Source organism: Vipera berus (assembly GCF_964194415.1).
Source record: "Vipera berus genome assembly, chromosome: 7".
Lineage (NCBI taxonomy): Eukaryota > Metazoa > Chordata > Lepidosauria > Squamata > Viperidae > Vipera > Vipera berus.
The window spans coordinates 29,285,415-29,309,415 of record NC_138209.1 but is presented as its reverse complement, the minus strand read 5'-3'; the positions used below and the strand labels follow the sequence as shown (position 1 = coordinate 29,309,415).

Below are 24,001 nucleotides of genomic sequence, written 5' to 3'. Positions count from 1 at the left end.
ATAGATCAACGTTTTGGTGCTATATGAGAATTTTCAAGAAACCATGGTGATGGATGCTTTAGTATCAGGATATTATAAATGTAAGAAATTTTAAGTTGGAGAAACAAGCTTCCTGTGTACCACAAAAAGTGATTTCTCATTATAATTTTTGAAAAACACATATTTGTTAAGAATCTATTTATTGCAAATAGTCGAAATCTATGCAGTACATATGTAAATTATATGGAATCAGAAATGAGCCTATATATTTTTATAAGACTGTGCAGTTTATATTAGTATTATTGAAAAATATGCATGAGGGGTATGTTTAATATTTACATCCTTCTCAAAGCATTTAGTTTAGATTAGTTCAGAGTTTTCCAAGAACTGCAATGTGCCAGGACAAATTTTTGAAGTAATAAATCTAGCCCTGTTCCACTTAGGTGTATTACTAGTATGTACATTTCTTCAATCATTGTTTCCTAACTTATTGTAAGATTTGGGATAGTTTGGCAATATCATTTTCTCATAATACATCCTGGAAGAAGAAAAAGAAAAATATTCAGGTTATTAGACCCTGCAAATTATATAAAATCCTTGTCAGAACTGAAGACTATTTATTCTAAAGGAGTATCGGTGTTTTACAATGCAGTTTTGCTGTGCTAGGGATTGTTAAATTTTGAGATCACACGAGAAGGATCCATACAATTGTTATTTTATATGCCAGTCTAATTGGTAGAGTGGTGATATGAGCACATATCATTCCAATAATATGCCCAGGAAGATATGAAATTTGATTCTGATGCCAAATGGAAATATTGGAGCAGCAAAAATACATCTAAATAAGAAAGCTGCTGGATAGGTGATTATTTTATTTAATTCCCAGTGGTTAAATTGCAGCATAATATATGTAGCTCTTTAGTCTATTATCATAATTTGAAAAACAAATTAAATTCAAAAGAGGAACAAATGCAACAAGAGTAATTTATACAGATTTTATAGTACATTATATTGTATTTAAAATTTCATATATTGTGATGCATATAATATAGTTTTGAGCTAGAGATTTTATTAATTTATACTATAATATTTAGAAATTAGGTCCCTGCAGCATTTCTTCCTACTAATAGTGCTATGGTTTTTCTTCTATATTAATTACAGACTCACTTGTTGAAATAGGCAGCTATAGAAATCTAAGAAATATTTTTTTTAAAAAAATAATTTTTATGATTACCATGATCTGATGCAACTTGTAGAAATGGAACTCTTAGCTAATGACAAAGAACTCTTTCTACAATGTCTAATACCATTAATATCCTACTGGATGGTCAAACTGCTATCAAATATTTATATAATTTGGAAGAAAAGCATGTAGAAATAGAGTTTAAATATTCTTACCTTCCAGCAATAATCGAAGCTTCTTTTGGTAATAAATGCAATGATCATGTAAGAACCTCTGTCAATATCAAGACTAAATATGCCAAATCTGAAGCACGATACAAGGTTTGTAAAAATCCTTTAGTATTTATTTTGGACATGCCTGATCTCCAATTAACCCTGACATCCCACAATATAACAAAACAAAACTAATTAAACAATACCATACAAGATAAATAAATAGGATGGAAATCCAGTCATCAATACAAAACAAAGAACTTCATTCACCTAGCCCTGTGGTGGCAAACCTATGGCACGGGTGCCATAGGTGGCACGCCGAGCTCTCTCTGTGGGCACGTGCGCTGTCGCCCCAGTCCTAGGCCTTCAGCTGGGCTTTATAAAACCTTTTTTGCTTTAGGCCTCCGCTGCCATGTGCAAAAAAAAAGGTTCAATCAAATTCAACTTCTCGCAGGAAAAAAAAAAGTTCTCGCAAAGTTGGAATTGATTGATTGAATTTTGTAGTCCCACCCAGTCTGCCGTTACCACTGCAGCCACACCCACCCAATTGGCCACACCCACCCAAAGGGCCATGCCCACCCGGCACCCGATGATACATAAGTGGGTTTTGGGTTGCAGTTTGGGCACTCGGTCTCTAAAAAGCTCGCCATCACTGACCTAGCCCAAGAATTGGGAGGACAGCCAAACTTTAAGGCCTTTCAGAATGCTATCAAATGATAGCCACACAGAACTTCGGGGACATCCCATCCCACAGGACAGATGCCTTGTCTTAAATTAACCTAAAATTAATTTACTTTATAGGACATCTTTGATTTCTCAAACAAAATATATTGATATGTTATGATATGATTGTCTTATTCCTTAACCCACAGTGCCTTAACCAACTGTGTTCATCATTGTATAAAGGTTCCCAAGCTCACAAAAATGCATTCAAAAATTACACTGTTTAACTGAAGTATATATAAGAAATGCTATTTCATTTTGTTAATAATGTCAATCAATTATAATTCTAATAAGTGAATTAAAAAAGCATGGAACAAAAATATAAATATTAGTCATATCAGACATTGAATTTTAACATATTAGTTTATTTTAATAGGAATTAGAGCAGTTAATCAGCACATGGGATAGAAATTCAAGTATGTTTATAAATAATTTTTTGGAACTTATTTATTGTTTAATGTTGATTATGGATACAAAAACTAAACATATTAAAATATTCATTTGATTAGCCTGTTTATTTGGTCCAATTTTAACATTTCAAGGTTTGTTTGAACAAGCATATCCTCATATTCATTCATCCATTTCAGAAACTCTTCAATAGGTCTAAAAAATGAAAAAGAGTGAAATGTAATTAACCATTTAGCTTTTTAGCTGTGAAAAACTCTTGTGTTTTAAATACAATACTAACTTCTCTTCTGTCATTTTATCAAGAGTAAAAATTTCCTTGGATGCAATCCAAACATAATAAAAGAACATTTGGTTGAAGGTCAGACTATATTATTTTCACAAGTATTAACTATAAAATGTATTTTGGGTATATAGCAAGATATATACAAAATATGTACCAGGTAGTTTCTCCAGAACCATATCTTCAGTGTTTTCTTCTTGTTGGGCATCTAAAAAATTAGAAATATGTAGATCAATAACATCTCGCTAAGTAAATTACAGGGCACAATGTGCATGGTGACTTCCAGACCAGTGCTATTCCTGTAGAGTTTACAATATTTTTTAATCAGCGTTTCATTTTCAAGGGAAACCCTTTGTCATTATTTGTAATAGGTCCTTGTAACCTATTCCTTCCAACAGTCATCAATACATTCAATTGATCAGCAAGAGATATATGCCAATGGAAAGGGAAAGGAATGTTATAGTCATAGTTTTTTTCGCAGACCACACAGAATTCATGGTTATCAAATTGATACAAAATCCATCTTCTGTGATACGTGATTTTAGAAATATTGAGATAATTCTGAGCAACATATTATATCAAGTGAAGGTATTTACATCATTATTAGCATATATCTTTAATCAGGTACATATATTCCATTTTTTCTAGACAAATCGTATTTTGAATACAATTTTGTCAAGACATAAGATTTATGCAAATATTATGATTGTATCTGTGTGCAACTGATATGACAATAATATGTAAAATAGGTTGTAATGAAATTAGCTGAGCTCAAGCTTAAGAATCTTTAGCTCTGAAAATAATTTATTAAATTATTAAAAAGATAACATTATACATTAAGCAGAAAAGATTTATGCACTTGTCATAAAATATAACTAATAAGATCATATTTATTATTCCAGTAAACAGTGAAGGTTTTCCATTTACTACTTGAATTAATAATATGAAGATACACCCAAGCACTGAGCACTGCCAATAAAAGATATTATGAAAATAAAGTCTATTGAAAAATCATCATGGGGAGTATAAACTAGAGGTCACTTCTCATATGAATCAGGATTGTAGCCAAATATAGCTTTCTCTGTCAGTACTACTGCGGAATTGATAAATAACTCCTAGTGTTACTAGTCACTTGTAATTTTTATTAATAACTAATGAATTAAAAATAATAGGTCCTTAAGACCAGTTTGTGAAGTGGTTAATGTTTTGAAAAACAACAGAGAAGACCCAGATTCAAGACAAAACTGTGTCAAAAGCTTATTGAGTGATTCTGGGACTGTCACAGTATCGCAACATAATTATTTTACCAAATTGCTATGAAATAAATGGAAAGAAAAAAAATGTTTGGGCTCTTTGAGATCTGGGAAAGGAGAAACTCTTCTCTTTCAAGTAACGAGAAAAGCATTTAAACAATAAACTCCTGAACTTGTTTTCTTTAAAAAAGTCTGTGAGAAAACTGTTATTCAAAAAAAAAACAAATATAATAAAAATATTTGTGTCATGCTTCAAACCAATAATCTTCTTTATATAAAGCAAAGACTGCAACCACTGTGCTATATTAGCAGTGCTGAAAAAGAGATATATAGAACTATTAGAGTGCATGATAAGTACTATCTCATTTGAAATGGCAATACTCCTTCAAAGTAGTCACTTAGCCACTGAGGTTAATTTGCAACAAACTGGAATGCTCTATTCCAAATGGACAGGAATGCTCAAAGCAACAAACAGATAAATGTACTTCAGAAATGGAGCAAACTAAGTAGGGATTAATAGAGATTGACACTGTTTGTTTTGTCCACCATTCCAATGATGGAACATCTGGACCAGATTGAACCCTTAGGAAGAAAAAAAAGAGCATCTGGGATAGAGTGTTGATATCATTTGGGTTGTCCTGTAATAGTAAAAATGACAAGATTTCACTTAGCTTCCAAAAGGCACAGATTTCAGTCTTTTTTTCTTGAAATATTTTTTTAGAAAGTTAAAATACAAAACTCCCAATTTTTTTTAACAAAAACAAAGAAAACACAAGACACTTAAAAAGTGCATTAAAAACACTAACAAACACACACATATTATCCCTTCTATTTAAATGTTGATAAATATATTACAATGATAATAGTTTCCCACTCATTGCAAAACAGCCTTCCCAAAATTTTAAACTAATTCTATTTGCAGATTATTACCTGTCATCTATCTACTTTATTAATGATAAAATAGTTAACAGGTCGAATAGTAATAAAAAAGCAAGATTAAAATGTCAAAACTCTCTGTTAACAAACTGTTATTGTAGTCAACTCATAGCAAGTTTACAGCTTATCTATCCCAAATCAGCCCAACAGTTAACACTGATTTGTCCATGATCCACCTTTGTTTTTTAATACTATCTCTTATCCATTGTTGTCTGGTTAAATATAATAATATTCTCCAATCTATCTTCACAAAAGAATCCAAATGAAGTTGTTTGCCAGTTAAGTATGTTAATCTAATCCCCAATCTCCTCCAATCCCTTTGAGGAAAATCAGTTTATCACTTCTCCACTCAGTCAGTTTTCTACTGTTGTAAAAGAATGAAGGCTTGAACTTCAGGAAGGCATGTACAATCCACTCAGTTCTAGCTGAAAAAATTATTCTTTGAAACAAAGAATAACTGAGCATCTCTAGTAAAAGGTAAAGGTTCCCCCGCACATGCGTGCTAGTCGTTTCCAACTCTAGGGGCCGGTGCTCATCTCCGTTTCAAAGCCGAAGAGCCAGCGCTTGTCCGAGGACGTTTCCGTGGTCATGTGGCCGGCATGACTAGACGCCAAAGGCGCACGGAGCGCTGTTACCTTCCCACCATAGTGGTCCCTATTTTTCTACTTGCATTTTTACGTGCTTTCGAACTGCTAGGTTGGCAGAAGCTGGGACGAGTAACAGGCGCTCACTCTGTTACGCGGCACTCGGGATTTGACCCGCCAAACTGCCGACCTTCTGATCGACAAGCTCAGCGTCCTAACCCACTGAGCCACCGCGTCCCTGTGAGCATCTCTAGAATAGCATAAAAACAACAGAATAAGGTTGCCCGTATTGACACTTATTCCAAAGAAATAGCTAACACAAGCATTAAAAGATGCCAATACTATAATACTGTATCAAATATAAACACCAGTTCACTGCAAGGAAGAAATCAACTAATGTACAACATGGTTGCGGTTATAACTGCATCATTATACAGTATACATATAACCTTGGTTCAAGAAAAAAGGGGGAAAAGCCCAAAAAGTGCATAGAAGATTGGGCTGTAAAATAATATTAGGATGCTGCAGTCAGATGTAAGCAAGATGGAAAAGATGGGAAAAAAGAAGCTGAAGAACAAGAAGACCAAAAAATACTTGATCAAGAAATACCACCTAGAAAGGGAGATTAAGGAAGCACTTGAAATAATAAAGAGCAAACGACAGCTATAGTCAGGAAGATCAGCAGATACAAAGCTTGTATTGTACACTATAGGCAGAATCTTCAATTTCAGGTTAGTTTCTAGCAATACATAAATGCAGACAAGTACAAAAAACCAAGAGCTGATACCAGTCAAGAGTTGACATAAGCAAAAATAGTGAAGTTCTGAGTGCAGCTTTGGGATTACCCCAGAATTGTAACAATAATACAGCTTGGATGAAGGAGGTGGATAAAAATGAAAAAGAAGATGAAATGAAAGAACAGCAGAAATGGTGCAGAAAAGACCAAGGAAAATCTTGAATTGGTTAGCACCAGATGAAGATAAAATGCAGTTTTTCATTGAAACATCTAACTGATCTAAACCCATTCACTGATTTCTTGCTGAGTTCATAAAGTCTAGCTCACTAATCCAAATCAGAGCTGTGGATATTGAATATTTCTGTCCCTGGGTCAAGGACCCTTTCTTTCTATCCTGTAGCTACAATCATATTCTGTGTGTGAGGTTTATAGAGTAAAAACCCAACTATAAAAGCAAGAAGCAGCAGAGTCCAGAAAGTTGTCATAATAATCAGTTGAGCAAAACAGTTAAAGGAATTCTATTATCTGTGTATAAAATACACAAGTTATCTACTTTCACTCTCTCTATACATATTGGTTGTCATAAAAGATCTTTTAAAAGCAAGACTTAGATAAATCTATGAGAAGATAAATGACTGTGTAGGTTTTTTTCCTGGCAGGTAAGCAACTTTGTTTTGGGGTTCACCAATATAAAAGCTTCATTGCAAAATATTTTTCGGTTGCAACAGCCCAGTCAGTAGAAGCAGCAGCAGGAGCTGTTTAGATTTCAGAATTTGTGCCTCTAGTGCACAGGTCTGCAACCCGCGGCTCCGGAGCCACATGCGGCTCTTTCAGCCGTCTCCAGCGGCTCCCAGTCCTCTGCCATGTGCAGTTCAAAAAAAAAAGTGGGACTAAAAAAGTTCAATCAATTCAAATATGCAGGGTAAGTGCATATCTCGCCTTGGCTCCACTCTTCAGTCAAACCCTGTTCTGCGCATGCGCGCATGTACGCGCATGTGCACACATTTTTTGCAGCTCCCAGTTTTTCCTTTTGTGAGGGAACCGGTTCCGAGTGGCTCTTTCACTGTTTAAGGTTGCTGACCCCTGCTCTAGTGCTTTCCAGTCCACATTTGAATATTTCTAAAGATGCAGATACAAAGAAAATAAAAGCTGTAAGGCTGAAGCTCTGCTCTGTTCTTAGAATCACCTGTATTTGGTTTAATCATTCAGGGTTTGTCATAACAACTTCAATTGTTCTGTAGACTTGTCAGCCATTATAGGCTTCAAGGTTTCTAGGGTGTTCAACTCACATTTCAACTCCTTATAGATTAAAACGTAATGGTTCTGCAACCATAGCAATTGCCCAATTTGAGATTTATTTATTTTTTTTTAAAAAATGGGAATGTAAAAAAAAGGAAGCAATACAAGACAAATTTAAATAGATATGTTTAAGAATGCAACCCAAATAGTTTTGGAATTATTTTTAAATACATGGATGTGCTTTTTTTAAAAGCATATCTTACAGTTGTATTAAATGAACAACTTTCTGACAGTGCAGAAGTGGACAAGCACAACTAATGGAATAATAGCCTGCAGGGTTTAGCTAACTGATATTCGAATGTAATCAACCTTTGTGATGTCTATTCAGAAGCAATCCCCTTAGCTTTCAAGTGTAGCATATATTTCAGCACAGCAAAACTGCGCGAAGAAAATCTCTGCAGACTACACAGATACAATATGGTCTTCATATCTCTAACAGTGAGTTTGTGTTCATTTTGAGGTTAAATTTAAGGTAATAGCTACTGTATATTCATGTAAGCTGAGAAAAACACATTTGATTTGTTGAAGAAATGTTATTTGAGTTACCAAGGGCCCTATGCTGTAATTTTGACACCGTTTTTTATGCAATTCATTGTGTCTTCTTTTTTTAAGAGAATGTGCCAAATAAATATTGTCTCTACAACAAAATTTTATAAAGCTCATCTACTTTATCTTCTAAAGCATTTCTTTTCAAGTTATTAATAATACTTATATGCCTAGTAATTAAGAGGACACAAAATACTGATCAATAGAAAATAAAGTTAGGAACATTAATCTGGCTAGTTTTCCTATCCATTGAAATTCATGAGAATTGTACAAAGCCCAGCTGTATAAGAATAGAAAATTTCTATGTGAGGTGGTGGGTATTGTTATGTATTGAATATATATCAAATTGTGTTAATCCCTGCTAAAGTGAAACTAACTTAACTCCAACTGCTTGTGAAGCTAAAATGAAACTGATCTTTAAATGACCCTGACTGTTAACTCCAACTGTTTTGGAGGGAAACTTTTAACATTCATATTTGGGCGGGTTTTTCAAGTATTGTGATTGGTTAAGGCCCTGTGGGCTCAGAGTATAAATTACAGGCAATTGCCTGCAGTTCTCCAGTTCTAGTTTGAATCAATAAATAATGTAACTATGCTGGTCTGCTCCTTGCCTACTGAAGCCCACTACGCAATAGGTATGTTTGTCCCATATTTTATTTTATTCTCTTGAGCTAATGAAAAAGAGAAATGCAATAGGGTATACAGTTCTTGTCATCTGAATTATGTCAATCCTGGTCATGGTCTATGCAATGTATTAAACTTACATTCTGTGTTAGTATAATATATGTTAGTATAAAAATATCAAGTATATGATTTGCATCTATGCTTATTGAAACAATAACTCAGAAGCTAAGAAATGATGTAGTCTACAGTGAGGTAAATTGAGTTATATAAAATGAATGTCAAAATCTTAGATGTGGAGCTACTATCCTCAAATAAAATACATTATAATATATTTTGTAAAAGTACCCTTAGTTATTGTTTTAATTTCTGTTAAAAGCTTTTTATGTATAAGACTTATGTGTGCATAATTTTATGACTATGAAGAAATTGTGTATGTTTGTGTTCTTTCTCTATACACACACAAACACACACACACACACACACAGAGAGAGAGAGAGAGAGAGAGAGAGAGAGAGAGAGAGAGAGAGAGAGAGAGAGACTCATTTTAGAAAAGGAGAAAGAAGAAAAAAGATAAGATAAAGGGACGAAGAAAGATTCATATCAGACACAAATTCTAGCAGACAAATTTAAGATCTCTTGCCTGGTACTGTTGGAAGAAATTATAATCTCCCCCATGTACCTTTCAATTTTAGGCGAAACCATTGCTTTTCCTGATAATGAGATTATAAATATCTGCAATCTTTTATATTATTATTGAACAAGATAACTTTTCTCAAGTTGAGGATATTCAGATCCCTAACTGTTTGTTAGGGAATCATCCAAAAAACCTGTTAAGATTTAATTGTATTTTTATTAGGTATTTATGTAAATTAAAAATTGCTCACTACAATTTTGGTAGTTAATTTTATACCCTCATTTTGGTGGCTGTATTCCCTTGAAACCTGAAAGATTTCCATTTTTTTCCAAAATTAAATGTCTTTTGTAATTTGGTCAATTTTATATGGAATCTATCCCCAATGATTCTTTTTTTCTCTCTGTTTGAATTGGAAGTTAGGTTCTTAAGCCTCTGATAAAGGTCCTGCTGAAATAACACATAGCTATGAGATAAAGTGAATTCTCTGTCCTGTATAAGGCACAGGAATTATTTATAAATAGACGTTTTTGACAGATGGAGAGGAGGTGAGATTGGCATGGAAATTAGGTAGGATGAAACAATAGGGTGGCTGTAATTGCCAGTTTTTTCTATCTTCAGTATTTTGATCAGAAGAGTACGTATGTAAAAAAGAAGTCTATTCCAAGAAACAAAATGAAGCTATTGCCAAAGAACTGGAGGTCTATCCCAATCCTCCTGCAAAAAATTTGAATTTGTCTAGCAATACAAATAGATCAATCTTGAGGTTGCTCTGCATAATTTGATGAAGGCAATCACTGACAGATACAATTTCCATTCATAGGTGTTTATATGGCTAAACTGGTCTGCAAAGATGTTATCACTACCAAACATGGAATGCCAAGATAAAAATGGTGTGGATCAATTGACCAATTGACCAATATCAAATCTTTGGCATCAGTTTAAAGAAAGATGTACTTTTATCTCATCTTATTTTATATACTTCTAGCTTGGCTATGGTGTCAGCTGTGGTTTAAAGTACCTTTGAAACTGAAGCATCTAAGGAAGCTGATCTCAATAGAAATATACAAGATCTGTCGCTAGAATGACAAAGGGTGAAACGTATTTTAAATTTACAGCAAGCAAATACCATGGAAATAAGTTCCTGATTCAGATTTAGAAGCATTAGTGACAAGGATATGCACTGAGGAAGAAAGAATGAAAGGAATATCTCTGGTGGGATTATCAGCCGCCAGCAGAGAGTTACTTTGATAATAATTGGATGATAAAGATGATCTCTCTTATGTCTGTGCCTCAAGAAGAATGGATACCATTCCTGGAGGAAACACATTCTAACATAAGTGAAGCAAACAAGTAAATTTGCAGTCACTGCATAGCCCAATAACTGAAAAGTGACAGTTTCAACTTTGGTTGGGGTGACTTATCTGAAAACTGACTTATCTGGTGGTGTTTAGGGCAAGGTGAAAAAAAAAAAGCCTTGATCCAGATGCTAAGGGAATGTAGAACATGAGAACATGGAATTTGTGGCGAGATAGCACAAGACATAGAAATAAAAATCCTAGTGCAAATTTCTGCCTTGATATTGTAAGTGCTTACACAGAGATTGCAATTTTTTAAAGTTCTTCCTCACTTACCTGAACTTCCCAGAGATTTGTGCAAGTTCTAAAGTTTAATCTGAGCTTGTGGGAAATGAAGGTAGTCCCATGCTTTTTCTAACCTGGATCCACAGATTTCCTTGGTGGTCCGGTAATTAGAGTGCAGTTTTGCAGGCAATTCTGCCAATTGTCAGCAGTTTGATTCTCACCGGATCAAGGTTGACTCAGCTTTCCATCCTTCTGAGGTTGGTAAAATGAGGACCCAGATTGGTGGGGGCAATATGCTGACTCTGTAAACTGCTTAAAGAGGGCTGTAAATCACTGTGAAATGGTATATAAGTCTAAGTGCTATTGCTATTCTTCTGAGTCCTGCCTCACATTTTAAATAACCAACTTTTTTCTATTTCCAGCAGAGGAAGGGCTGGAGTGTCTTATTTTGTAAATAACTTGGCTTCTCTCTCTTATGAGGATGTGCTCTAGCAGTATTGCATAAGAAGATGTTTTCATTTATAGTGATGTAGATTGACAGTCTGGAATGATGTAGACTGACAGACAGGCACAACTGTTAGTCTACATCCACAACAGATGTTTTGAGTGATTAAAGTTCCAGTTTTCTGTGTTGTCTACGTGTTACAATCTGTATGCAGGTAATTCTACACTCTGTATGGCTGCCTCCTAAAATCTTTTCTCATAGCACTTTTTTGATCTTTCTCCATTAATCCTGAACTTTTTGGTGTATAAAAGTATTGCACAATCTGGAGGTCTTCCTGGACTGACATCTGTTGCTCAATGATCTGGTGCACAAATTGTGCCCTTCTTAGATGGGAGGCCCTTCATATAGTCACCATGTCCTAATCCCCTCACAGTTTGTCTACTGCAATGGGCTTTAAGGGGGCTACCTTAAAGACCATTTAAAGCTTGAACAGGTCCATAATGCAATGGCATAGGCAGTTATGGGCAACATGTTTCTCTGTTGGATTCTGTTTCATGAGCTGCACTGCAGTGCTTGTGAGTGTATTTTAAGGTACTGGTTGTTAACTATAAGGCATAAGGTGTGGCTGCTTGACATCTGTTTCAAAATTTTCTCCCACAGCATCTCCTGATCAATCCAATCTGGCAGGGTTGGAATTCTCTGTGTTCCTTCTATTAAAACATGCCGTCTATCACAATCCTGGAAGCACATTTTCTCTGTAGTAGCACCTGCACACTGCAATGAAATTCCCTTGAGATTTGGATGGCCTCTACCCTGCTGGAGTTTTGAAGGACCTTGAAGACTTGGTTTTCCCCGCAAGCCTTTGACAAGAGTGAGTGAAACCCCTTGGATTGTGTGGGTTTGTTTCTTTTGTTCTTTTGTTTTTGCAGTTTATTGTATTTTTTGTTAGCTGTCCAGAATTGTTGGAAGTCAGGCAACATACAAATATAAACAAGAAGAATAACCTTTAGATGAAATGGTACAAGCAGGTTGCAGCATAAATACTGAACCAATATGCACAATGGATGTCAATTTGGGAGAAAAAGTAATAGAAGGGTCAATGAAGTTAAGGATGATCAACAAGGTGGATGGTGACATCAGTGAATAAGAATTAAAATCTATCAAGATATCAGGAACTATGGATTTTTCAGGAATTGAAATGGTTAGAAGAGTTAACATACAAATTTGAATCTCTTATATGCAGCAAAATTGTTGATATGTGTTGTCTGCAACATTTGAATCAAGATTGCTGCTGCTTCTTTTCACCAAATGACTTTGATCAAAACTTTCGGTAAACATTTTTGGAGTTCTTTAGTTTAAAATATAATCTGCCAGGCTAATTTTCTCTTTCAAATATTATGATAAACAAATAGGTTGAAGTTAGATTAATCAATTAATTGTTTCATTTATGTATTTTTTACTTTTGTTAATTAGTATAATATTTATTAAATAAAAATAAGGAATCTGATTAGGAAGTATTCAGCAAAGCAGAGGATGATAGATTGGGTGACAATGTTTATTTTGATTAAGGAGCCTCATGCATTGCTGTAAGTGTATATGCTGGAAACAGGCTTCCTGGAACTTATAAAAAGAGTGGCATCAGGAAAAGGGAATGCATCCTGTATAGCATGTCGCTCTGCAGTGCTGCAAAATCTCTGACATTTTCTTCTGATATAAATAGGCCAATCATTTGGGCAACCCATTTTGCAGAGTTTCACTGACTACAGGCATATCATCCATGTGAGAGTTTTACTGACTGAACAGCTGAAAGCATCTGCTTCACTGCTGTTCAAATCTGAGACATGAATGGCTACAGTGATTGATCACAGTATCTCAAAATGAAAACAAGATTCAAGAGGGCATGAGGATATGGTGCCCCTTGCTTAGTGGTATAAAGTAAGCATAGTGTGGTGTTGTCATGGATGATTTACTCCACTCTGCTATGAAAGATGGAATCAAAAGATTTCACTGTTTTGAGCACTGCAAGCTTACAGTATATGGTGGGCTAGTATGGAATGTAGGTGGGATGTTCACTTTCATATGACTAGCATGAATACCTCATTCTGTACTTGAAATATTGGTGGTCAACAGGAAGGAATTGCATTCAGGAGAAAAGGGGATCCTAGTGATATACCTGTCCACTAGGGGTCAATATAAATTGCACAGGAAATGTCTGTGAGTGAAAAAAGAAAGGAACCTTTGTTGAAATTGTGGCAAGGTGAAGGGCTTTCCTGGAGGAAAGTGATTAGGTTTGTGGAAGGTCATGGATATTTTTAGGGAAGGCAGACAAGGGTAAAATGCTAGAATACACCTATGATGCGGCACCTACATGCATTAAATATAGGATATAAAACAGCAAGAAAAAACAGAAAAAGTTTCATATTTCAGATGCTGCAGCACTTGCTGCTGAGAAGACGCCACTTGGCTAAAGTGGAGCTGTAGAGGCCCTGGGATGAGAAGGAGAGCAAGAAGATAAGCCTGGAGCATCTTGTAACAGTGTGGAAAGATGAGGAGTATGGATTATGTAGGGTACATGGAGATTCAGATGCCAGACAGTGGAACTTTGTGAATGAAAGGCTTTGTTTAGCATCAAGACAGCTGGGAAGAAATTCACAGGTATTCCAAGATCTATAATTGAGACAAGGTGAGGAAAAAGCAGCCATAATAAAATGCAAGTGGAAAGTGAGGGAAAGAGACTTCATGGTAGGAAGATTAAGCAAGTTAAGCCTCGATTTCTTTTATTTCTTATACTCTGATGTACATATATAAAAACACGTGCTGGTTTGGTATGTATTTTCACTTGTATTTAATATTAAATCATGCTACTTTATTAGGGTAAGTACCATAGTGTCAGGAATAAAATCCCTAATTTGTTTTCACTATCAGCTATGGGTGTGTTTCTATCAGCTCTGTCCAGATCCAGCCTCTGACAGAAACATCTCAGCTGACATCTGACAAATGATATTACTGCTGTACATGCCATCATCAATTCCAAAAGCCTCCTGGCATGGTTTGGAATCAAATAATGTTTGTGAAGTGTGTGCTGTGATGCTTTATTGGAAGAAAAATATGCCTAATAGTTTTAACCTGGAACCTCTTTGCTTTGATATAGGAGCTCTCAGCTGTAAGCTCTACAATACCTATAAGCATGCCTCTAAAAATATAGATAAAGTTTGGACTTAATTTGTTTTAATCAAATTTATCTTATTCAAAATGTATCTTATTCAAATATTCAAAGAAACTTTAAATAATTTGTCTAAATCCTTTTTTTTGTAATTACAGGAGCTATATTGCAAAGGCCCCTATTTCTGAAGTAGCTAAGATCTTTTCCTTACAACAATGTCCTCAGCTAGAATGATGGATTCCTATATTCCAGTTTTATGAACTTGGAAAGTGAGCCAATTTCATCCTAAATTCCATACCCAAAAGATGGATTACAAATAACGGCTGTTGCTCATTGGTACTTTTGTGCCACACCTAATGCTAGTTATTTTGGTGGGGAGGGGGAAGAGAGAGAGAAAGATAACAAGATGTAAAAAGAAGCTGAGGGGGAAGCATAAGATGATCTGGGTTTGGAGGAGGGGCTTGTTTGTTTCATTAGCTGAGAACATGATACATGAGAAAATAAAATGAACAATGTATGTTGTGAACAACTTTAGCTGCTCTGATAAGGAGATGAATTGGGACATACTTATGTGTAATCCAAAAGAAACTTGGAGTTGATATATAACTTGTGAAATTGTAACTGACAAGAGAAATTTAATGCATTTCATATTACAGCCTTCTTTAAAACTGTATCTTTCTAAAACAAAGCTTGATTTTGTTTTAGAGTTTCAGATAACCAATGTATGAATGAAAGAAGATGCTCCTACTTCAGAGCCATACAAACCAATTAAATTTTACATTCCTAGGTTACTTTGATAGCTAGAGAGATGAAAGCTATAGTTTAAGTCCACTTAGGGCCATTGCTGAAAGTTACAGTTTACTTCAGAAATTCAAGTCATGGAATTTAAAGTTTTCCAGCTGAAGAGACTTTATGGAATATATTTTTCACAAATATATCGAGGAAGGCACTAGACAGTATGTGACTACCTATAAACTTGAATACGGTATATTATTTTTACAATAAATATGAATTAATGAATTTCCCAGAAAAAATCTGTGAGGGCTTAAAATATGCCAGTTTGTTTGGGAGAAGCTGTGATGTTTCTTAATGCAAATTTAAGTTGAAGATAGTGAAATTCAAGATAGAGAAATAATAAAAAAGAGTGTATTTTCCCAGAGCTGCAAAACTAGTTGTGTACAGTTATGAGTCTTGGATTTAATGCATTAGGTGTCACTGTAGCCTGCTTTGCAACCAGCATTTTTAGTTTTGGGGGTATTTAGAGCAGTAAGGTAAGTCCAAACCACATGTTTCAGGAATTTTGTGTAATATTTCACATTAAAAAAATTACTTGGCACATGTACAAAGCTGTTACCCAAAAAGCTCACTGAACTTAGCTGACTACTCCTTGAAAAACAGTTTGCATGACATTTTAGCTAAAGAATGCTATAAAAATAAACTGCAGCGTTGTTTTTTGGAAATGGTTCAGTAGTGTTACTGTTTTTATTGTAGCACAAAGCCTTCCATATATTCTTGCTGATCACAAGAATAACAATGAAAAAATGTTAATAATCTGATGCATTTTGATTTTCAGTGGCAACTAGAATATACCAATATTTAGTAAAATACACACCAGTTCATTCAACTGGTATCTTGAAAGCCCTAATATATTCTTGCTTCCATTCTTAAGTGTCCCAATCTGCAGTTTTTAGAATCCCTGCATAAATCACAGTACGTATTTGGAAAATACAATATTTAGCAAACATAAATTATATATCTAAGTCCATTATTAAATAAGCTAAAATGGGATATTTACTTCTCTATGCCAAAATTACAAAAATTGTCTCTAACATAAATTCTTATTTCAGACTTGAGCAGCTGATATACAGTATTTATTAATGTGCTGGATTATTTGACTACTGAAATTACAAAATATTTTAGACTGAGGAAGATGTACTTATATAAACATAATACCAAAAAAAAGTGCAAGCATGTGATTTCAACTCATATAATTTAACCAGACTTTATATTTTGTGAGCAGAATTTATCAACAGAATTTAAAACAGTTTACATTTTCAAAAGGCAAATTTATTCAGTTATAAACCCAGGTTTTCCATTCATTTCTGCACAAAACCATACATTTGCCAGCTTGACGAGGATAGGTGCCCATGGCCTGCAGAGATCTCATTTTTGTAGATCTTATATTTACCACATTACTTAAACAGGTAACTGCTTAAATAGTTGACTGCAAAGATCTCTTCCATTATTCCTTACTTTTCAAATAGTGCTGAAGTAAGAAAAAATAACCCCAAACTCTTGGTATACGTATGAGAGCCTAGTAAATCAAGGAGATATTTGCCAAGGGTAGTTCAGATTATTTTTACAATAATAAAAAAATCAATTACAAACATTCACAATCAATTTCAGTCACAATCAGAAGTGTAGGAAAAAACAGAAGAAACAAAAGAAACATTTAATCAAATGACAAAATAGGAATGAGATAAGAATTGCTTCATCTCATTCCTATTTTGTCATTTGATTAAATGTTTCTTTTGTTTCTTCTGTTTTTTTCCTACACTTCTGATAAGAATTGCTTATGAGGGACGTGGTGGCTCAGTGGGTTAGGACGCTGAGCTTGTCGAACAGAAGGTCAGCAGTTTGGCGGGTCGAATCCCGAGTGCCGCGTAACAGAGTGAGCGCCTGTTACTCGTCCCAGCTTCTGCCAACCTAGCAGTTCGAAAGCACGTAAAAATGCAAGTAGAAAAATAGGGACCACTACGGTGGGAAGGTAACAGCGTTCCTTGCGCCTTTGGCATCTACAGTAATCATGCCGGCCACATGACTACGGAGACGTCCTCGGACAAGCGCTGGCTCTTCGGCTTTGAAATGGAGATGAGCACTGGCCCCTAGAGTTGGAAACGACTAGCATGCATGTGCAAGGGAGGGAACCTTTACCTTTTAAGAATTGCTTGAGGCTTAACAAACATAGGGACTAGGTGAATATTGCAAGAGGAGCATTGCAGACATGTAATGCTATCACAAAAAAGGCCTTGTTCCCTGGAGCTGAAGGAATTAGGCAGTAGAGCAGATGATGCAAGATGATGCAAGAAAAAACAGGTTTACTTGCTTCCCCAAGACTAAGTCACTATCAATATACACGATACCGAGCCATATGGAACAACAATCTCTCTCAGCATAAGATAGCTTTTGATTTTCTTTCTTAATACATAATAAATACTCAGCTCTAAAACATACCTGATTTGAAAGTCTGACTGAAGGAACAGATACATTCCCAAGGGCAAGTATGCAAATAAAACTAAGTAAATTATAATCTGAAACAACTGCCATTTCCAAAAGAAAGGAAAAGAAATGTCAGTGTATATCCAGCATAGAATGCTGTACAAGCAAAATTCCCAATATGTTATTACAAACTGTGAGTTGATTTCATAAAACACCCATAGCAAAACAAAGGAAAAAAATGATGTTGGTGTGCTTTTCCTTTACCATCTGTGGAAACTACTGTTAACTATGAAACCATGATGGAAATATTAGAGCTGCTATGCCTGGAAAAAAAATGCAATGATCATTTCATTCTTCCTGTCTTTCAATGCTCCAGGGTTTTGGAGACAAATCGGAGCAATAAGTTCATTTTGCAGAATTAATGCTGTAATTCTTTATCATAAGGGCAAACCATTACCTCAATTTGATTTTTCTACAAAATGATTCAAAGTATTTTTAATGATGGCCCTAATTTGTTAACACCTCCTAAATTATTAATCCGTCTTTATATTCAAGTAGTTATTGCATGTCACAACAATGTATCTATGCAAAGAAATTTAATAGTATTTTCTGCATATCAGAAAAAGCCTTGTTCTACAAGATGCTATTAAAATTGATAATGAGCTAAATATTTGCCATAACTAAAATTACTGTATCAATCAACCTGAATGCTCTTATTCAAAATCTCATTAGCCTTTTCTATGTTTAAGTTGCATATTTGTTTTACATACACCTCAAGTCTTTTATTGTTTGTCTTAGCAATATTTTCAATAGCAATACAAATATTTTATGCTTTGTAAATAAACTGTGTTATGAACTGCAGAACATATAAGAAAACCACTATTATGAGTAACACTTTTGAAGTCCTAGGACATACTTAGCTATTTAAATGGGAAAAATAAGAATATGGTACTTTCAAACATGTATTTCATATTTGTTAGCTTTGTTTGTTCTAGATAAATTTATCTGCCAACAAATATGAAATACATGTCTGAAAGTACTATATTTGTATTTTCCCTATTATCTTTTCCCATTTAAATGGCTAAGTATGCTCTAGCACTAGAATTGTACAACTAAAATTATACACTAAATATGACAGGACACATGTTACATTGAATAAAAGCAAAACAAATAGGGAGAAAAATTTGGCAGCTGTCCTATTAGAAAAGAACAATGAAGAAGCTTCTTGCATGGGAAGCAAAAAGACTTCATAATAATAACAACAATAACAATCCCAAAACAACTGGAGTACCACCTGGACACCATTGGCATTGACAAATTTGGCATCAGTCAATTGCAAAAGACGGCCTTACTAGGAACAGCTTCCATCCTGCGATGATATCTGTAATACCATCAATTCAAACATCCACATCTGCCTATCCCAGGTCCTTGGCAAAGACTCAATAGCTAGACAAAAATGCCAATTCCAGTCTAAACATCTGACTGACTGTGCGATGATCAATAACAACAGAGTTGGAAGGGACCTTGGAGATCTTCTAATCCAACCCCCCACTCAGGCAGGAAACCCTATACCATTTCAGACAAATGGTTGTCCAGTCTCTTCTTAAAAACTTCCGATGTTGGAGCATTCACAACTGCTGGAGGCAAGCTGTTCCATCGATTAATTGTTCTAATTGTCAGGAAATTTCTCCATAGTACTAGGGAGAACTAACTTCTTAGTTCTTCCTCAAGGAAAAAAATGGTCAAGTTGCCTTTTGAAAAAGCACCTTCGGGACAAAAGCATGGAGACTAAAAAGATAGTAAGTAACTGAAAAGAATGCTTGCCATAGGTGATAGGGTTCTACTCAAAAGCTGTTATTTGCCTTGCCTTGAAATATGGTTAAGTGGAATCAAGAAGAATCAAAGCATAAGAAATTGTGCCAAATTATTGTATGAAATCTATTAATAAAATAGCACCAAATTATTAGCTTTATTTAAAATGGACATCTGACTTTGCGGGTTTAAATTAACTAATGTAATTTCTATTTTAAAAAAAGGATAGATCAAGATATAGAAAATGGAGGCAAGTTATTAGGAAAAAATAAAATATATAGAAGAAGGATTGTGAAAACTAATCTATCAAGGCTTCTTATATATATATATATGTATGTATGTATGTATGTATTTATGTATTTACTATCTAACATTTTGGGGATGGGTTGTTGGATTATCAGTTTGGATGAACCAACATATATTGTACATTTGGATTAAAAAAATGATATAGTCCCTCACCAACTGCTTCTGAACAAACTCAACAGGATAAGATATTGTCTGTAATAGACTGTAATAGGTCTGTAACTAGTTAAAGAACAAGAAGCAAAATAGGAATAAATGGGCAATTTTCTCATTGAAGAAACATACAAAGTATGATCCTAGGAAGTACAATACAATGGACCAGAGACTTTAAACTTTTAAATAAATGACTTCAAATCAGGAGAAGACGGTGAAGTGGTGAAGTTTGCCAGTGATGAATGATAATGAATAAAATGTTCAGAGTAATAAAATAAAAGTATGATTGCAGAGAATTACAAAAGGATTCCTTTAAATTAGATAAATGGGTGTAAAAATGACAAACTTCATTAACAAATGCATATTGGTCTAAAAAAAATTCCAACCTTTACATTTATTGCATCTGAGATGATAGTGACTGATCAAGAAAGGATCTTGCAGTTATAACAAATAGTTTATGAAACTATCTGTTTAGATGGTTTCAGTTCAGAAAAGAAATTTAAAACAAACTACCAGTATAGTAATGCTTTATATCACTGTAAAATGAAATCACACCTGGAATACTGTACCCAATTCTAGTCGCTACAAAATGCAGAAAGCTATTATAGAGGTAGAAAAGATGTAAAAATTTCAAGCAAAATTACTACCAATTTACCTGCACGTTAAGACCATAGTGTTTGGATATATTCACTTGGACCAAAAGTGGTAAAGGCAGGGGTGTCAAACTGCTGGCCCATATACCGGTTGCATCATATGGGGAGGCCGTGCCCACCCCAGCTCCGGGAATGCACAAAAAGTTGCAATACATCACGCCAAGTCATGTGACAAGGCGAGTTTGACACCCATGGGTTAAGGGAAGAAATGATTAAAAATAAGAATCTTGCTCTATAAGAGTTCAATATCGCCCACTGAAAATAAACACAGGGACATTTTGGACTGGGAGCAGGTTCATCTAAAACCATGCAGCATTAAGCTCAACAACTGTCTGTTCTTTCATTACTGTCCCTAACCAAATCTTCTGTAGAACAGCAGTAAAATGCTCTGGTACTTTATAGGTACAGGAATATTGTTTTTAAATAAATTAGAGATAAATGAGAGTATGGGAAAGCTATATTAAGTGATTATCCTATTTAAAGCATATAAAATAAAATTAGAAATGACATGATTTCTCTTGGAAATGTGTTTTCTTCTGTTGAGCATTTCATTATTTGAAATTTCAAGGCAAATTGCATATAATTGTGATTATTATTATTTTTTTTGCTTGCTTGGCAGGTCATTCTTCGTAACTGTTTCTATTAGGATGAGTAGTTAGGCAATGCTTTGTGGTACATTCTATACTGCTGTCAGTTACATTCAGCACTGTAATGAGTCAGAGTAGTCTAGCCTTATGACTCTACAGATCTACCTTATGTAATATATTGCATTTAAGACAAGAAACATGAACAGTATAGCAATAGAACATTTGATGTGTGAACCTGCCAAAGAACTCCTGTTCTTAGGCATCAATTCCTAACTATAACAATGCCAAAATGAAGAAAGAGTATTAATATAATGACACAAATAGTGCCATAACAAAAGTTCCATTCTTCATACTTACATCACAATCTGATGCACTATACAAAAAGTGGATTTGCATTACAATATCACTTATTTTCCTCTATCTTCTACAGAAGATTATCTTTTGCAGATGTCTATGCTCCCACCTCCTGTTAGACCTAGGATAGATGGATGGTTGGATGGATGGAAAGGTGCATATTCACCAAAATTCTGAAGTCAATACAAGATGACTAAAGCAACATTATCTAATAGCAACTGCATCAGTCTAGAAAAGTGTCTCCTATATTATTCATATAAATAATTAGATTAAGTAGTCTGAATATTCTGCAGTTTCATTAATTTATCTGAAGGTTAAGAACGTAAGATAATACATATGAATCATTGTTTGAAGTGAAACATTTAATAGTTACTGCTATGTGAATTTTTTTAAAAATAAATCCGTCCTTAAAGGTTGTTAATGGGATTATAACTTTGGACCCAAGGGCTAAATTGTTTGAGATGATTATGCCTGTCCAAAGAATCCTTAATATCCAGCAATAATATTTCTTCTCTGATTATGGTGCTAGATCAACATGAGAAACATATACAGGTATGTTATCTGAATTTGCAAGAAAACAATGGCAGGGGGAAGTATTTTCTTGATTACATGAAATAGTTATGTAGTGAAGCATAACTGATTCACATTTTCTCTCAGTAATAATACAGTAAAATACCATAGGAAATAGAAAAAAAATCTGTTTTTTTGTAGATGGGGGTACACTACTGTGTGGATTTGGCAGTTCCTCATGAGCACTATGGGAAAAAGTATTGGAGCTTAGAGAAGAACCAAAATCATATTCCCATCTTTTCAGCATCAGAGTGAGCCTTGGTTAGAATGTCCACAGGAAAAATGTCAAGATTTAGGACAATATAATTTTCACAATTATGAAAAGCATGATTGCTTTTACTACATGACAATCTGCTTGCTGGTTATTAGTAAGAAAAAAGTGAACTTGTCTCTGGTCTTTGCAGGTTCTTAATAGGACTTAGATTACTAACCTGAATAAGCTGAAATACATTTTACATAAATGTACAAAATGGAAAGTCTTACTAGACATCTATATTTAAAGCATTTTTGTCAGAAAAAATAACATAAATAGGAATATTCTAATTTTCTTTAGCTACAAAGATGAACATATATTTATTTCCCAATTTCTGCCCATGTTATTTATCTCTTTATCCAAACTCTACAAATATCACAGTAGTATCTTCAGGAATAGATCTCGTCTGTAAAAGCTCCATTTTTTTTGCCCCGGATTCAATTATTGCATTCTTGAACTGCAATGTATTCATTTGTGGGCACTGAGTCAGCCAGTGGGAGGGTATTGATTGGAATATAATGTCATGTGAAGCAGTGAGAGTAAGATGAAAAAGTGTTTGCTGCTTAACGGGTTGGTATTAAGTAGGTGGGAATGGCTTCTAATTAGCCCCAAATTGCTGTGTTTCACAGTTTTCCTTCTTTCCCTCCTCCTATGGCCACCAGCTGCCAATCTCCCTCTCATTTTTTTCCTTCAAATTTTGTATGTGGAGTTCATTGCTCACTGCAGTGCAAGCCTTTGTTTCAAAAAGAGGGCTCCTAGGGTCTCAGCTGCTGGGGTGCAGCTTGCTGCCTGCGATGAGTAGCAACTGTCAGTTTATTTTACCTCAGTCTTTTCATCATTCTGCTGAAACTGGTCGAGTGAAACCACCTGAGAGACCTGAGGATTCAGTACCTACAAGTCATTAGCCAGGACTGCTTAGTTTCTCCCGACACAGCAAGTCAACTGAACACAGCCTAAAATACAGTCCACTTTAACCCTATGCTTTCCAAAATACTTCATTCTTCAAGGGCCTCTTTTCTTTAATATACCTAAATGAAAATTAGAAATTTCCTAGTAGTAATTAATAGCACACAAGCTCAGCGATCAATGTCAGCTTCTGACATTGTGATTCTGATTTTCTGTGCATAATCAAATCACCCAATGTTTATCACAGAAAAATTCATTTTAATTTACGTTATATGAGAGTGCTAACATTGATTTTGTGGGAACATTCTTTTATCAAATTAGGCACTCATTTATATAAACTATGTACTATAATGTAAGAAATATAAAGTTTATTTACAGATCAGCTACATTTTTCATTTACATTTTTAAATTTTGGTTTAATTCTTTGCAGGAGATCAAAACTGACCTGTTGCTTTTTATATTAATTATTAGCAATTCTTTTGCAATTAGTTTATTGATGAACTATGCATAATGGCAACAGCTAATAACTTCACTCCCTTCAGAGTTTAACAATACAGGAAATGAAAAGTGTGATGTCTCATGCTTAGTGTGAAGTGTTGAAAGAAA

General features: G+C 34.6%; 1 protein-coding gene across 1 annotated transcript in view; it reads right to left on the bottom strand.

Moving 5' to 3' along the window:
- Positions 1-2,484: 2,484 nt before the first annotated feature.
- The window catches only part of TTC29 (tetratricopeptide repeat domain 29), a gene marked incomplete at its 5' end in the record, with an annotated part of 100,168 nt that continues 78,651 nt past the window's right edge, over positions 2,485-24,001 (bottom strand). The window contains 2 exons of the mRNA XM_081333026.1: positions 2,485-2,700; positions 2,943-2,993. Coding sequence (XP_081189152.1) covers positions 2,681-2,700; positions 2,943-2,993 — 71 coding nt within the window. The 3' untranslated portion in view covers positions 2,485-2,680. The remainder of the gene's footprint in view (positions 2,701-2,942; positions 2,994-24,001) is intronic.